The 15,582-nt window shown below is 45.3% G+C and overlaps 2 protein-coding genes across 2 annotated transcripts in view; one reads left to right on the forward strand and one right to left on the reverse strand.

Moving 5' to 3' along the window:
* Positions 1 to 204: 204 nt before the first annotated feature.
* On the reverse strand, positions 205 to 6,063 carry Ndufb9 (NADH:ubiquinone oxidoreductase subunit B9). The gene is made up of 4 exons (XM_041671822.1): positions 5,902 to 6,063; positions 2,963 to 3,155; positions 1,968 to 2,081; positions 205 to 420 (listed from the first exon to the last, which is right to left on the reverse strand). Exons 1-4 carry the CDS (start codon positions 6,000 to 6,002, stop codon positions 289 to 291), a joined length of 540 nt encoding a protein of 179 aa, XP_041527756.1. The 5' UTR covers positions 6,003 to 6,063; the 3' UTR covers positions 205 to 288.
* Positions 6,064 to 6,085: 22 nt separating this feature from the next.
* Positions 6,086 to 15,582, forward strand: part of Tatdn1 (TatD DNase domain containing 1) — a 35,319-nt gene continuing 25,822 nt past the window's right edge. Inside the window, exons 1-2 of the mRNA XM_041671821.1 lie at positions 6,086 to 6,168; positions 15,026 to 15,091. Of these exons, the coding sequence (XP_041527755.1) occupies positions 6,147 to 6,168; positions 15,026 to 15,091 (88 nt within the window). The 5' untranslated portion in view covers positions 6,086 to 6,146. The remainder of the gene's footprint in view (positions 6,169 to 15,025; positions 15,092 to 15,582) is intronic.

The raw sequence follows: 15,582 nt of genomic DNA on the forward strand, positions 1-15,582 counted from the left end.
CACGCACACAAAGCTAAGCTGTCAGCCCGGGCCTAACAATCTAGCATCTGTTCTCTAAACCTTTTCCTCACTGAGCACATCTGCTATCAATATGATTCTACGTGAGTTTTTCTTAGCATGATATATACAGTAAAAACCAAACCACAATCCAGGAATACTCAGTGCCACAGTAATCCTGGGAAGAACACCTCCGTCATAGCCGAGCATGGTTAGTTGGTTTTATTAGGGCAAGTGTGAACATGTTCTCTTGCTTCTCCACTTGCAAGCATCAACAGTGAGGTCCTGTATCTACACAGGCCGATCTCGAGGTCTGGTCACAATATGCCACCACAGTGGGGGCAAGTCACCTTCCTTTCTTGCAGGAGGCAAAGCTTCAGTTATAATACCATCAGGTGGTGTCTCCTCCTGCAGCTGCTTAACCTAGAAGGGGACAAGGAAGGAATAATTACCAAAGGAATCTAATGCTAAGACCAGTCTGCCATGCTCACGACAGCTTTCCTGTGACCTGTCTCCTCCCACCCTGACTCTCAGCATCAAGACAAATTTCATATAAACTTCCTCACAACAACTCTTCTCTTGGAAGAGTCCTTTTGTTTTTTGAAGTCAGTGTCTTTTTATGGGGCCGAGTCTACTAGCCTGGAACTTGCTATGCAGCCCAGGCTGGCCTCTAACTCCTCAGGCTACCCCTCTTCTTAAGCAAAGCCATCTTCCTGATTCCTCTTGTCATGGTCTCCCACTGGTCCCAGGAAAGCATTTTCGTCTTAGCTAAATGCTCCAAAAGCACTGTGAGGAAGCCCCAGTTCAGTGTATTAGGGATGCAAATTAAGAAGGTCCTGAGAATGGCCAGGTCAAGAATTCAGGTGAATCACATGAGAAGTGTGCCACCACTGCCCAGCTACGAAAACATATTTTAAACCTTTTTACAGCACTTTATAGAAAACATGGTGCCCCTTGGCCACAGAGGCCTTTCTATTCCACCGTAGCCAACGACTTCTAATACCAACATCCTGAACTTTCTCTCTTAGAGCCAGTACAACTTCCAAAATGGTAAACTGAGATAGCCATCTCTAGCTACTGCTGCCTGCCTGCTATCTTCGTAAATGCCCACTGAGACTCTGTAGAAACTAATCTACACATACCTTCCCCCATCCGGAGCTCTCTACATCAGCCTCTGTTTTTCCTTTTAAAATAAAACTCACCTCACAGAGAACTCCGCCCGCCTTTGCCACCCGAGTGCTGGGATTAAAAGCGTGTTCCACCACTGCCTTCCCGAGTGCTGGGATTAAAGGCATGTGTGACCACTGCTCAGTTCATCTTTATGGTTAAATACAAGTTGAAGACTCACAAATACTTATAGACAAGACTCCTACACCTAAAGATGCCAACCTGAATCTCTATTTCACATCTGCCAGATTCTCAAACATCTGCCTTCCTAACTGATTATCCTGGACACAGGAGGCTTCCCCCCACCTTACCCATCTTCCCTATCTCAACCAATGAACACCCCTCCAGGGGACATCCAGAATGTCTCTTTCCTCCCGCACAGATACTGTACGGCTTTACTGTGGGCCACACAACTCTCCACTTAATTACTATACTAACATAAACTGGACTCCTGTTTCCTCATGTCACCTCCAACATATCGTTCATGCTACGGCAAGAGCCGCTAAAATCTAACTCTGAGTATCTTAAATTGAATGAAAAATGCCTGCAGCTCTAGAATAGAGAAGGGAAAACAACTGGATAGAACAGGAAAAATAGGAGAAGTGGGAGAAGGGCAAAGAAAAATAGAGAACAGTGACACCCAAAACATACTAGAGAGAGACAACTTATTGGGAAGACGGCCACTGTGAAACAGAAACTGAAAGTCTAGTTGTCAAGGCTGAACTGTGGACCTCAGCCACAGAGGCAAACTCTTTTCACAGGGTGACCAAGCCAAAGGCCATGAAGCACAGTCAAAGACACACCTCCCGATCCCAGCTTTCCATCCTCAGCTTCTTCCACTGCTCTCTCTTAGAAAAGTAATCAGGATACTCGGCTTTCTCAGAGGGATGCCAGTAATCTAAGCACCATTCCGGAACCTGCCAGGAGAGAAAATCATGTGTTATTCCACAGGCTACCTTTACAAACACCACGGACAAGGCCTGCTCAGGAGACAGAAGACAAAACTCAAGGGGCTTCTATGACCAAGTATGGGCTGGACAGAAGGCTTAATTGGTAAAATACAGTACTTCCACTCTCGCCTGAGAACCTGAGTTCAGAGTCCCAGTGCCCATGAAAGAGCAGGCACGGTGGTGAGCACCTGTTATGCTGGTGACAGGCAAGTGGAGACAGAAGGGTCCTTGGAGCTGACTGGCCACCCGGCCTAGCCAAAACAATGGGCTCCAGGTTCAGCGAGAACCATCTAAAAAATAAAGGGAAGAGCAACTGAGGAAGATGCCCCAAATTAGCTCTGGCCTCTACAAGTACACCCACCAACACATAGGTATCACACACATATACCTATACGTGTGTGTGTGTATGTGTGTGTGCACGCGTGTAAAACTGTTACTATCACTGTTTCCGACTCTGACGAGCAGTGGGCAAGCGGACATGGGCGGTAAGAGAGAATACCCACAGTCAAGGGGCTTGTGGCTCAAACATTACAGTTAGTCCGAGAAAGCTGGCACCACTACTCTCTGGATGTATTCCCTAAACACCAAGAATGACAGAAACATTACCTGAGTGTCCTGAGCAACGCTCAGCACCAACCCAAACTGGCTAACTCTAAGACCCCAGATAAGCTGCACACCAAACACTTCAACACTGCTTTGCCAAAAGTACACTGCAAAACCTTAGAGCGGACTTTATGAGAAGACGAGAGGAAAACGTTCTGCTGCCAGGGAAGATGTAGCCGCTGCTGAGGTCTGGGGCGGGGACAAAGCTCGTCCTTGAGAAGCAGTTGCCGTGTAGCCTCGCTCACCTTGTAGCATTCGTATCTCTCGTAGGAGGTGCCCCCGGGAGACTCAGGGAAGATGTACGGCTGAGGGTGCTGGTTCTGCCAGAATTCTTCTTCCGCTGCCCTCAGCAGCTGGGTAGCCTTCATCATATCCTTCTCATTCCTATGTTCTTCAAACCGGGCTCTCAACAAACAAGCAAAGTACCGGTATTTGTCCCTTAAATCAAAATGATTCCGGACATCAGAACAGTTATCTACTTGATTGGTCAGATCAGCATTCCTACCAACACATCACAGGTGAGCAACTTTTTAGTACCTCATCGACCTCTCAAGTCACTGGCTACTTTATCTGCAGCCCTTCAAAGAGCAACAGACTCAGTATCAGTACAGCCTGGCCACTTCCCTCTCATCAGCAACAGACACAGTATTCGTAAAGCCTGACCACTTCCTGTTCATCAACAGCAGACACTGTATTAGTACAGCCTGGCCACTTCCCTCTCATCAGCAACACTGCATTAGTACAGCCTGGCTGGCCACTTCCTCTCTCCTCCAAGGAATGAGGATTTTGCCATGAAAGGGAAAGGCAACAGCTCTTGCAGATTCACTCAATATGCATTCAGAGGCAACTGCTACAGGTCCTCCCTTCTTGTGCTAGATGCCGTGCCAATCCTGGAGATGCACAGACGACTAGAAGGGAGGTATGACTCAGTGGAAAGAATTCTGCTCAAATCATGTAGGTGGTGCTCGAACGCTGATCTTCACGCCTGCTCACAAACTTCAAGTCAGTAACCGTTTGGTGTTGAAGAAACTGTGAGCAGACATCAGGAGCCTTTGACAACAGTTCAGGCCTAAATCAGGGAGCTGACAGCAGACAAGTCATAGGAAAACAAAACAAATGCCTATCTACTTGACCAAGTTAAGAGCGCGAGCCTCTCTAGACTACTGCTTAACTAGCTGTAGAGTCTCGGGGAAATTACTTAATGTATCTAAAGGCTGACATAAAGATCCCATGAGCTGCTGGGTGGTGGTGGGTGACATAAGCCTTTAACCCCTGCTCTCGGGAGGCAGAGGCAGGTGGATCTCTGTGAGCTTGAGGACAGCCTGGTCTACAGAGCTAGTTCCAGAACAGCTGGGGCTGTTACACAGAAAAACATGTCTCAAAAACAAACAAAAATATTTTTTTAAAAAGTCCCACATGTAGTGATATTTTATATGTATTTTAATAAATAAAACTTGCTTGAAGATCAGAGTAAAACTTATCAGCCTTACTGACCAGGCAGTGGTGACACACACCTTTAATCCCAGTAGCCATGTTAGTTTGCCGTAGAAACCGGGCAGTAGTGGTGCACGCCTTTAATCCCAGCCTAAAGAGGAACGGGAGAAGACAGCTCTCACACAGTCTCATTCTGAGATTCCTGGAGGCAGGATTGCTATTCCAGACTGAGGCAGAGGTAAGAGCCAGTGGCTGGCTATTTTGCTTTTCTGACCTACAGGCTGAACCCCAATTTCTGTCTCTGGGTTTTTATTAACCGTGCTACACCCATGAGATGAGAGGAGATGACAGGAGACTTCTAGAAGGTCATGGGCCAACTAGCCTGGCATACCCAGCGCTGAACAACAAAAAGACCCTGTCCCAAACAAGGGGGAGGGGCGAGGACTGACACGGAGGTTGTCCTCCACGTCCACACAGGTGACACTACATTTGCAGTTGGTTTGTTTTTTAAAGGAAGTGATTTGGTGAGGACTGAGAAAGGGTGTCAGATTTAAAATGCGTTGGGCCAGCGTTGACATAGTAACTGGTGTGAGCACTCCCTCCACGGTCATGACCTCCAGTATGTCCAGGTGCACTACAGCACGACCTGAACTCTTGAAAGCTTAACTTCTGTAAGACTGACAATTCTCTCATCTACGCATTTACCTGCCACTTTCCCCACTAATCCATGCGGGAACTGCAGCTTTAAAAAGGAATAACTGTCATTCACTTGGCCTCCCGAACAGAAGCTGGCAAATGCTGCCAAACAAGTAAGAAAATCTGAGGAAAGAAGCTAACCACTGTACAACGGTGCACAGGGCACGCGCCTGCTTAACAAAGAGGTCGAGTCCCGGATTTGCATCCTAGGATTCAGAGACAACCTCCGCAGGCCTTCCAGGGCCGCTCAGTTTTCCAGCATTTTCTTGATAAGAGTGTGGAGGTCGAACATTACAGATCTTGGGCTGTTACCCACCTTGCATTTCTTTTAGGTCATGAAATTCTACTTGTCTTAATACTGTATCGTTGTATTGTTGTTTGTTTATTTGTAAAAAAAAAAAAAAAAAAAGCATAGGCTGGCCCCTCAAATTCATTGTGCGACCGAGGATTTCTCTGTCTCCCCCAGAATATGCCACCATATGAGGCTCTTAGAGTCACAGTTGGTTGATGAGATTTATGTAGGAGGGGAAAACCACGCATCGGTAATGAGAAGGAGCGATCAGATAAAGCTAAACAGAGGAAAGATGATGGACAGGAGCGAGACTGATGATGTTTTTGCGTTAGAAACCTAAATTTTAATCCTAACTTGGCCACGCTGACGTTGAAGCTGGATAGTGCTGAGCAGGTCAATTCCTGAGGCTGCTCATCTGTAAAACAAGGCTAAAATAATCGCCAACTTCCGAGTTACTCTGCAAACTTAAACATCATGTACGTTTTAACGTTGCTATTAGGAACGACTGAGTCGCGAAAAGGTTAGCGCTGGACCCCTGACAATGACAGCCCGAGGTATTTTGTGCTTATTCTCTTCATGCAACCTTCTGCGCTGGACCCCGGTCCCACCCCCACACAATCGTCTCCACCAGATCAAACAAGCAGACGGCTGCAACAGGATCCGGGTTCAAGGGCGGACTCCCGTCACTGTGATCCCAAGTCCTTGAGCAGCCCCGGCCCACATGGCTTCTTAGCCTCCGCTCCCCGAGTCCCCTCTTCCCACCTGTGGATACACCACGACTCGAGGTGGCGCAGCGCGCGCTTGTAGAGCCGCAGCACCTTCTGCTGGTGCGTCAGGTAGGCCGGAGCAGCGCAGAACGCCATAGCGCCCGGCTCACCTTCAGCGGCCGCCGCGGGGGCTGCCGGGTACCCGGAAGGGGGCGATCGCGAGGCGGAGCCGGAGCCGGAAGGTTGAGCGTGCTCCCGGGACACTTCCGCTTCTGCCGGGGAGGAGCCTGCCGCGCTGTCATGAGTCGCTTCAAGTTCGTGGGTAAGGGCGGGTTTTCCTTGGCTCTGGGCCTTGCTGGCGGTCTCGGGTCCCCTCTTCGCGGCGTGGCCTTTCGAGGGTGCAGAGGATTCCGGGACGCCTCGCGTGCCGGCAATCAGTGATCCGGTTTCTGATCAGGGATGGTTTCCTGAGTGTGTGTGTTCATTTGTGAGACCGCACGAGTTGTGTATAATTGTGATTGTGCCCCCCCTTTTTTGTATTTTATTCAATTGAAAATAGACCAGTAAGTGTCGGAGTGTCTGTCAGCGGTAGGCTGCTTGCTAGCATGGGCTAGCCCCTGAGTCCCCCATCCCCACAAAAGAAAAAGAAAGCACCGCCCCCGAGTTTATCACTATATTCTCTTGCTTCTCTTCACGGCCTGCCGGACAATGCCTTCAAGGTACCGGTTCACCCAGCATCTGTTCATATCACAGATGACTGATAGACTTGGCATTGGGTCCTAGGAACGTGGCAGGGTCCACAGGCAGGTGGAAAAGAAACAAATTGTGTTACGTGGCAAGTACCACGATCCATTCAACAGCTGGAGAGTGCGGCGGGGATTCAAAATGACACTTGGGAAAACTTTGGGGACACTGTAAAAGGTAGGGTTGGAAGGATAATTTGGAGCCCAAAAGCCTCGATTACTTAAGTGTCACTCTGTAGATAAATGCCAGTTATATGAAAAGAATCATGCCCTCTGGGATGCAGTTGTGGGTCATTTCATCATGAGCCTTGTCTTTGTGGAATTTCCGGCTACTTGAGGGTGAGAAGAGGCAGTGATGAGGTTACCCAGATAGTCAGTCCGTAATTTAGTGGCAGAGAAGGAGAGGCGGGGAAGTATTTCAGATTTTGAATCAGGGCCATGAAAGGACAGAAGCGGAGCTTGACATGAGGTGCTAGGAAGTGGTGTGTCCTGGAGAGGGCGCAAGAGCCCCTCGGACTCCTTGCCTCTGTCGTCTCTATACCTGCTACTGGTTGTTTAGAGTCTAGGCTGAGGGTGTCCAGGTTCTTGATCGAAAGAACTAAAAAGAAGGGCTCGCACAGATTTACACAAGAAGCAAGGAAACTTTGTTTTGTGAAATGATAATACAGATTTTAAAAAGTGCCTCAAGTTTTTTTTTACTTGCAATGTTTTTATAATAATGTTTAAAATATATTTAATGTGGATTGTGAGTATATCAGAGAAAACAGTTCGTGTTTTTCTTATCTTACACCTTGTTATCCGAAAGCAATCCTGGTATATAAACAAGTCAGTGTGTCCATGCTGCAATAAAATTTTATAGACATTAAATCTTGACCTTAAAATTAATTTTATCAAATTAAAATCAATTAAATTAATTGATTTATTTTATCCATGCAGGAGTGGGTACATGTGTATAAATACTTATGAGGGCCAAAAGAAGGGACCTGCCCCTGAAGGTCACAGGCAGTTGTGAGCTATCTGATGTGGGCACTGGGAACCCAACTTGGACCCTCCTGGCAGAGCAGCAGCAACTTAACTGCTGAGCCATCTTTCCACCACCTGAATCTTGTTCTTTTAAATAATTTTCATAGGTATCAAAATAGTCTGTTGATTTTTAAAAACAATTTAAATGTACAACCATTATTAGTATAGGGACAAACAACATTGGTATTAAAGCCAGGTATTGTGATGCACACCTTTAACTTCAACACTTTGGGATTGAAGCAGAAGCTGGTCCTGCGTGGAGAGGATGCAGAGAGGGGTTTTGGATCCCCTGCTCTAGCATCCTTGTGTTCATTTATGTATCTTTTGTCACTCACTTGCTGAGGAATCTGGGCTGGGTATCCCACCTTTTGGATTTGTCTGTTTGCTAAACAGTGGTGTTCCTGATCTTGAAATTAATTATACCTCAAGGCTAACAAAATCCAAAACCATTTTAAATCCCTTGTTTGCTGTCTCTCTGTGTCCCTAAATCTAGGCGACATTCCCTGACATGATTCAGTAAACCCAGTCAATGAGGCTTTGGCTTGCAGATCCTGCTTTCTCTGAGGACCAACTGTGCCAGCACGATCCCACTTTGCTCTGAAAAATAAACTCACCACCACTTGGAGTTTTTATTGAAGACAGCCTTTTTTCTTTCTTTCTTTTTCTTTTTTTTTCTTTTTCGAGACAGGATTTTTCTTTGTATCCCTGGGTGTCCTGGAACTCACTCTCTCTAAGACAGCTATTTTTAAAAGCTAACAAAATGGAGACATCACTGTCCTATATAGCAGGGCATTCCAGTGTATGACTCCTTCAGTCAGAAGGAAGCAGTGATTGCTCATGTTACCGTGTCTTCCATTCCTTCTCACTTGGTTTCCTACTTTTCAAACTATTCACATCTTTGACCAAACTGGCTAGAAGTTATATACTATTTTTTGTTGTTGTTGTTTTTCAAGGCAGGGTTTCTAACTCTGCGTATCCTGAAACTAGCTCTGTAGTCCAGGCTGGCCTGGAACGCAGAAATTCACTTGCCTCTGCCTCCCAAGTGCTGGGATTAAAGTCAGGCACCACCACTGCCCAGCAGTATTTGTTTACTTTTGAGTTAATTGCCAATAAGCATACTTCTGATAAGAATGCTTTTAAGTTAAGATACTCTCCCTTATCATAGATCAGCACATCCTGAACAGGAAAAATAATAGAATTTTAGCTGATTTTGTTTTTGAAGACCCATCAAAACAGACAAAATAGATAGTTCAATGGTTAAGGTAAGGACCAGAACTCAGATCCCCCAAACAAACCCAGGTGGGTTTGGCAGCCTGTCTGTAATTTTGGACCTTGGGAGGCAGAGAATCTCCAGGCTAGCCCAATACCAGCTGTAGGGGCAAGTTCTGGGTTCAATTGAGAAACCCTGCCTCAATGAATGAAATGAAAAGTAAATGGAGAAAGACTTTCAACATCAATGTCAGGGCTACATACACATGTACCCATTTACATACATGCATGTGAATACTAATACACACTCATGCACACATGTACACACAGGAGGTGTCAAACAGATAGACTTAGTTGACTTTTGGATAGCAAATTTTTGCATTTGGAGCACTGAGTACTGAAGATGCTAGAACAGTACAGCTAACAAAATAGCTCAAATCCCATATGGTGGTGGCATGTTCCAGTTTTTGTTCTATACTTGGTAATGATAATAATTACCTATTATAGGGCTTTTAATGTGCAAAATACTGTCATCTTTATTCTTGGATCTGAGTCATATTCTGTTGCCAGAGGATAATTCTGCTCATCCACCAAGAAGATAATGGAGGCTCAGCCGGGACCAAGATTATTCGGCTAGTAACTGGCAGTGGCAAGAGTTCTGACTGCAAGCTCTCTTTCCATAACTGTAATTGTAGTCATTTCATTTTATTGTGCTTCATGGATCTTGTTCATGGATCGAACTCTAATTAGTTTGTCTGAACTTTTCTTTGGTTCCTCTTATCGAAGGGCTAAATTACTGTAGACTTTCCACAGAAGTTTCTGGTGGGCGGGTAAGCAAGCAAGTGTCTTCTGTCTGAGAGCATTTTGTGTGGGAGCCTGGAGAAGGCCGTAGAGGAAGTCAGTGTGATTCAGAGTGGAGGGACAGAAGTCCTCTGCCATTCAGCTTGGTGAGGACATGAAGGGGCTGTCCTCGGTCTATCAAGGAATTAGTGGCTCTAATAACTGACAGGGAGAAAAGGACTGTGAGCCACGAAGACGCCTGTAGGAAAAGGAAGAAGCAGGCTGAGCACTAGCACTGTAGGTAGACCTGAGCCAGGACTGAACCAGCAGGTTTAAATACACCATGTCTCTGAACCAGAAGTCTGAGTTTAGAGAACAACTCTTATGAGGTAGCAAATCTCCCGGAATCAGCCTTCTGCCATCTGCCTCAGAATATCTGAGGTCTGCTCTGCCTAGGATTGGGGCAAGGGTGAAAATGGCTTCCTAAACTGAGCCTCCAATTAATCTTTGGTTCCTTTTGCACTAGAGTTGGGATGTGTCTTAGGGTTTCTATTGCTTTAACAAAGCACAAAACAGCAGGTTGGAGAGGAAAGGGTTTATTTGGCTTATACTTCCACATTGCTGTCCATCACTGAAGGACAGGAACTCAAACAGAGCAGGATCCTGGAGGCAGGAGCTGCTGCAGAAGCTGTGGAGGAGTGCTGCTCACTGGCTTGCTCCCCACTCTGCCTTGCTCAGCCTGCTTTTTTTATAGTTTCCAGAACCATTAGCTTAGGGATGGTACCACCCACAGGGGCTGGATCTCATGGAGGCATTTGCTCAGCTGTTTCCTCTCTGATGACTCTAGCTTGTGTCAACTTGACACAAACACATCACGATTAAGCCGCAACCTTTCCTTACTTATTCATCCCCAAGATCTCAAAATTAGAACATGACTTTAAAAGTCCCATGATCTTTACAAATTCAAACCCATTAAAATTTCAGTCCCTTTAAAATAGTCTCTTAAAATCCAAAGTCTCTCAACTATGGGCTCCAGTAAAATACTTTCTTACTCAAAGAGGGAAGAACCAGGGCATAGTTACAATCAAATCAAAGCAAATGCAAATTCCAGCCTTTCAAGGTCTGGGATCCACTCATGATCTCCAGCCCCACCCTCTGCAGCACCCATAGCTTGTCTTCTAGGCTCTGGCGGGCTCCACTCTCCTGCTGCTGCTGTTCTTGGTGGTCATCCATGGTACTGGCATCTCCAAAGTGCTGGGGGGTCTCTGCTACAACTGGGCTGCACTTTAACCCATAGCCTCTCATAGGCCTCCTCATGATGCCAAGCCTCAACTTCTTGGCATGACCTCTTCAATCCTTGGTCTTCAACTGACACTCAGCCTCAGGCTCCACCTTCACCAGTGATCTCTGGCCTCTCCCAGTGCCAAGCCTCCGCTATGCTCCGTGACCCCTTCATGCCTTCAAAACCAGTACCACCTGGGTGACTCTTACACATTACCAAGCCTGGCTGCCAGCACAAAGCATAGCTTCTCTGTGGAGGAAACACTTCCCAGACGATTTCACCTCAGTGATGCTGCTCTCTTCTCCATCACCGCTAATTTCTCAGCTCCAGCCGAGCAGCATGGAGTATCCCAGCAGAGCACAGGTTTTGTTCAGCAGTTGTGGTGTCTTGTTAACCACAGCTGATTCTTCAGCCCCTGCTAACCAGAGCCACAGAATCTTAATTCAGTATAACGAATAGCCCCAATAAAGTCTTTAAACTTCCTTCTGAAAGTTCACAAGGCAGGCCTCCGCCCTCTGCACTGCTCTCAACAGTCTTATCTTCCAAGCTCTCACAAAACATCCCACAGAGCTCTAAATATTCAACGACTCTTGTAGCTCAGAGTTCCAAGGCCTTTTCCCAACCTTCTCAACAACCTTGTGTGTCACAGCAACACTACGCTGGTACCACTTTGTCTCAGTTAGGGTTTCTGTTGCTGAGACAAAACATGACCAAAAAGTGCTTGTTGGGGAGGAAAGGGTTTATTTGGCTTACATTTCCACATTGCTGTTCATCACTGAAGGAAGTCAGGACAGGAACTCAACAGGGCAAGAACCTGGAGGCAGGAGCTGATACAGAAGCCATGGAGGGGTGCTGCTTACTGACTTACTTCCCCTGGCTTGCTCAGCCTGCTTTTTTATAGAACCCAGGATTTCCAGCCAAAGGATGGCACCACCCACCATGGGCTAGATATTTATGTGTTTAATTGCTTTGGGTTCCATTATGTTTAGGAAAGTTCTGGTCACTTTGTTGATGACAAAGACTTCCTTGGAGAAAATGGAGTCTGACTGTCCTTGAATTGGCTTCTTGACCCAGCCCCAACACTGAGCTCTTGGTTAGTGAAAACCCTCACCCTGGTGTACCACTTTCAGTTCCTCACCTCCTACCCTCAGTCCTCCTGCTACTGGGATCCACCCTCAGTGAGGATGTGTCAAGTTGGGTTTGGTATACCTGCTGGGCCTTTAGAAGCTTACCTACTGATTCCTACCTTCTCCTGACTCTAATCTTCATTTAGCCTCATTTTGGGGTTTGAGCCTGATCTCTCTGCTCTACTGCAGAACCCTCATCACAGCCAAATGTTGTGGCCATGTCTCTGGCCAAGCCTTGGGACACACAGGCAGAAGGATCCTTACAAGTGTTAGGCTATCCTGGTCTTAGTAGTTAGTCCAATTTAAAAAAACAAATCTAAACAAAGCAAAACCCTCATTGCTATAATCCCTCTGCAGTAAAGGCTCCCTTGCTTTCATTAAGGAGTGTCACAAATAAATACCTTAATGAATATATCTTAATTAATTTTTAAAACATTAAAAAGTGAAATGAGCTAGAAAAGGCTAAAAGCAATAAAGGCTATTTTTGTTTTTGTAGTCGTTGATGTTGGATGGTGACTAGTAACTAAAGACCAAACCCCGGCAGGATTATTTAGACAGAAAGGATTCTTCACTGCTTCTTCTTTCTCAGCTTGTCTCCTTTAGCTAATTTTCTTTCTGTATTTGAAAACTAAAAAGTGATTTCTTGTGAGCTCCGACATTCCATAAACCTATTGTATTTGTGGTGCGGATTTGTGTGTTAGATGGTCTTTGTACCATAGTAGCCCTCCTATGAGATACTGCTATCATAGTATCATATTTGTATTATAGTGTTTGTATCATAGTAGCCCTCCAGTGGAGGAGGAATTCATAACCTCACCATCTCTGTTGGTATGCTAACATGCACACATATTTGTAATATTCCATATTGTGTCTTTTTCTTGCTGGTTCAAATGCCGAGACTTCTCTCTTTGTTACTTCTTGGGTTCTCCAAACTCCTATTCCCCTCTCAAGGTTTGTCATAATGTTGGAGCAGCACATCCTGGGGTGCAGCCTGGCAGAACCCTGGCAGGGAAATAAGAACCTGACATTTGGCAGGAGTGTGGATGGAGATCTACTGGTAGGCAGCTGCCCCTACTGCTGGAAGTCAGGCTATTATTTTCTTTCCTGAAACTGAGAGTATTTATTTTAAATAAGGGAGGTTTGGGGCAGGGTTATGACTAACTTTTCATCTTGCTCCCCTTGTCCTTTTATGCTCTACGAGGTTTACTGAGAGCAACATTGATTTGGTGGATTGGATAATTCTCGGTTATGGGATGTTTGACAGCATTCATAGCTTCAACCCTAGATGCCAGTAACATTCCTCTCACGGAGACAACCCGGAATGTATACAGACATGGCCAAATGTTGAAGGTGTGAGGAGGGCTGAGAGGAGTGAGGTACTGCAGCGTGTTTCTTCCTGGAGACTCTCTGCCCTGCAGGCACCATGGAGCTCTTGTATTGTTTTAGGTACAGCATGTCTGTGCACACACACCTGTGCTTAGAATGCCCTGTGCCTTCAGCTTTTAGGCCTAAACTCTGTCTTCAAGACCCAGATCCTCTGTGGAGCTTTTTCCAGTACTCTCTGTAACCATATTGCCCCTCCTTTGTGTCCCCTACAGGTTAATGTGCAGACAAAGTGCATCCCACAGGCCAGTCTTTATGCTAGGGCCAAGTGATGCAATAAATGAATTAGATGGGATTTCTTGGCTTTCCATTGCTTATAGTGTAGCTTATTATGTTATACGCTACATTTGTAGTTCTCATGAATACCGTACATTCCCATAGCATAAGGAAGGACCAAGAATTATGTGTATTTCCTAACTCCTCATACAGCATTTGACAAAAGTCAGACTCCATGTGTAGTTGGTGAATAAAGGAAATAATTTATTTCCTTCTCTACATCTTCATTTTCATTGCTGTATCAGACTGTCTTCACTGGACATGAGCTTTTGCCAGTTTCCAAATGAGACACCCTAACTTCTGTTGCTCCCTTCAGATCTCAGCTTCTAGAATGCCCGGATGAATGTCTTCAGTGCAAATCCTGCCCCTTTGATTAAAAATCATCAGGCATCCTGTTGAATCCAGTATTTTTAAACACAAGTGTGTGCCATAATTGACCTAGCCTTTCTGGCTAGACCCTTTCCTGTGCTTCTCTTTAGCACCTGAAAAGCCTTTGGCTTTCTAAAGAATTGTTCTGTTTCATACCCTGAAACAGTTACTTTTCTAGTTACTTTTCTATTGCTGTGAAAAGGACCATGGCCAAGGCAACTTAGAAAAGAAAAAGTTTACTGGGGCTCATAGTTTCAGAGAGTGAGTCCACAACATCATGGCAGGGAGCATGGCAGCCGCCAGTCAGGAATGTCTCTGGATCAGTAGCTGAGAGCTTACATCTTGATCCACAAGCAAGAAGCAGAGAGAGAGAGAGAGCTAACTGGGAATGGCGTGGATGTTAGAAACCCAAACACCCACTCCTAATGACACCCTCCTCCTTCAAGACCATACCTTCTAGTCCTTACCAAACAGTTCTACCCACTGAGCCTAGGGGGCCATTCTCATTCAGATCACCACACCAACTCATAACTCATCCTGTAACATTCAGTTCAGGATTATTTCTTTCTGGGATCCTCTTCTGAACCAGCCACCAAACTCTGATAGAAATTCCTTGTCTGTGTCCCATAAGAACTGTTTTAATTGCTTGTTTTTAATATTTTGAAAATTTTATTGACAATTTCATATGTGTATATGTTGTATTTTGATTCTATTTCTAGTGAACTTTCCTATCCCTCTCAATGTTCATTTGAATGCTCCATAATTTCCTGTGAATAGGTCTGCCTTGATCACTTCTGCCATAAGTCTTTAGAGAGCAGAAATCAAATCTTAGTCATCCTTGTATCCCACAGATTTATCATAGTAGTGATGACAAGTGGCTGGCCCACTGATACTGTTCGAATAAACAAAGGTGTGAATGACAAGCTTATTTAGAGATATTTCAAGGTAATTTTTTAAATGATTATGTTTTGCTTTTGCTTTCTACAGATATTGGTATCAACCTGACAGATCCTATGTTCAGAGGAATTTATAGGGGGGTGCAGAAGCATCAAGGTAAATGTTTCTTTTAATAAGGCAACTTCTATGAAGACAAACTTTCTGCCTCAAGGTAGATCTTGAAAAGCATAATCCACTCTTAAAATTGAGACATTAAAGAACTTGATGTAGCTGAATGAAAGTCTAAAAGTCCAGCACTCAGAAGGTAGAGGAAAGAGGACACAGCAAGTTTGAGGCCAGCCCGGGCGGTGTAGTAAGAACTTGTTTTAAAACAAAACCCCTCATCATTATATGTCAGATAAAACAATAAACCACATCAAACAAGCCATGTTGGTAAGCCATTGTTTTGAACAGCAGGGTATGCAACCTAACAATTACTTCCTGTCAGCATCAGTTTATCAAGTTCTTTTTCTCTGTGAATCAGTCTTGGCTGTCCTGGAACTCAATCTGTAGACTAGGCTGGCCTCGAACTCACAGAGATCCACCTGGCTCTGTCTCCCAAGTGCTGGGATTAAAGACATGTACCAGTACTGCCCTATTTATCAAGT

This window comes from Microtus oregoni, unplaced genomic scaffold, assembly GCF_018167655.1.
Source record: "Microtus oregoni isolate MIOR12 unplaced genomic scaffold, Mior012 000022F_ref0000154, whole genome shotgun sequence".
NCBI lineage: Eukaryota > Metazoa > Chordata > Mammalia > Rodentia > Cricetidae > Microtus > Microtus oregoni.

Coding starts and splice junctions, on each gene's coding strand:
- Ndufb9 (XM_041671822.1), bottom strand. CDS start 6,002: ATGGCGTTCTGCGCTGCTCCGGCCTACCTGACGCACCAGCAGAAGGTG. Junction 3,156..5,901: donor GAGTCGTGGTGTATCCACAG/GTGGGAAGAGGG, acceptor TTTTGATTTAAG/GGACAAATACCGGTACTTTG. Junction 2,082..2,962: donor AGAGATACGAATGCTACAAG/GTGAGCGAGGCT, acceptor CTCTCCTGGCAG/GTTCCGGAATGGTGCTTAGA.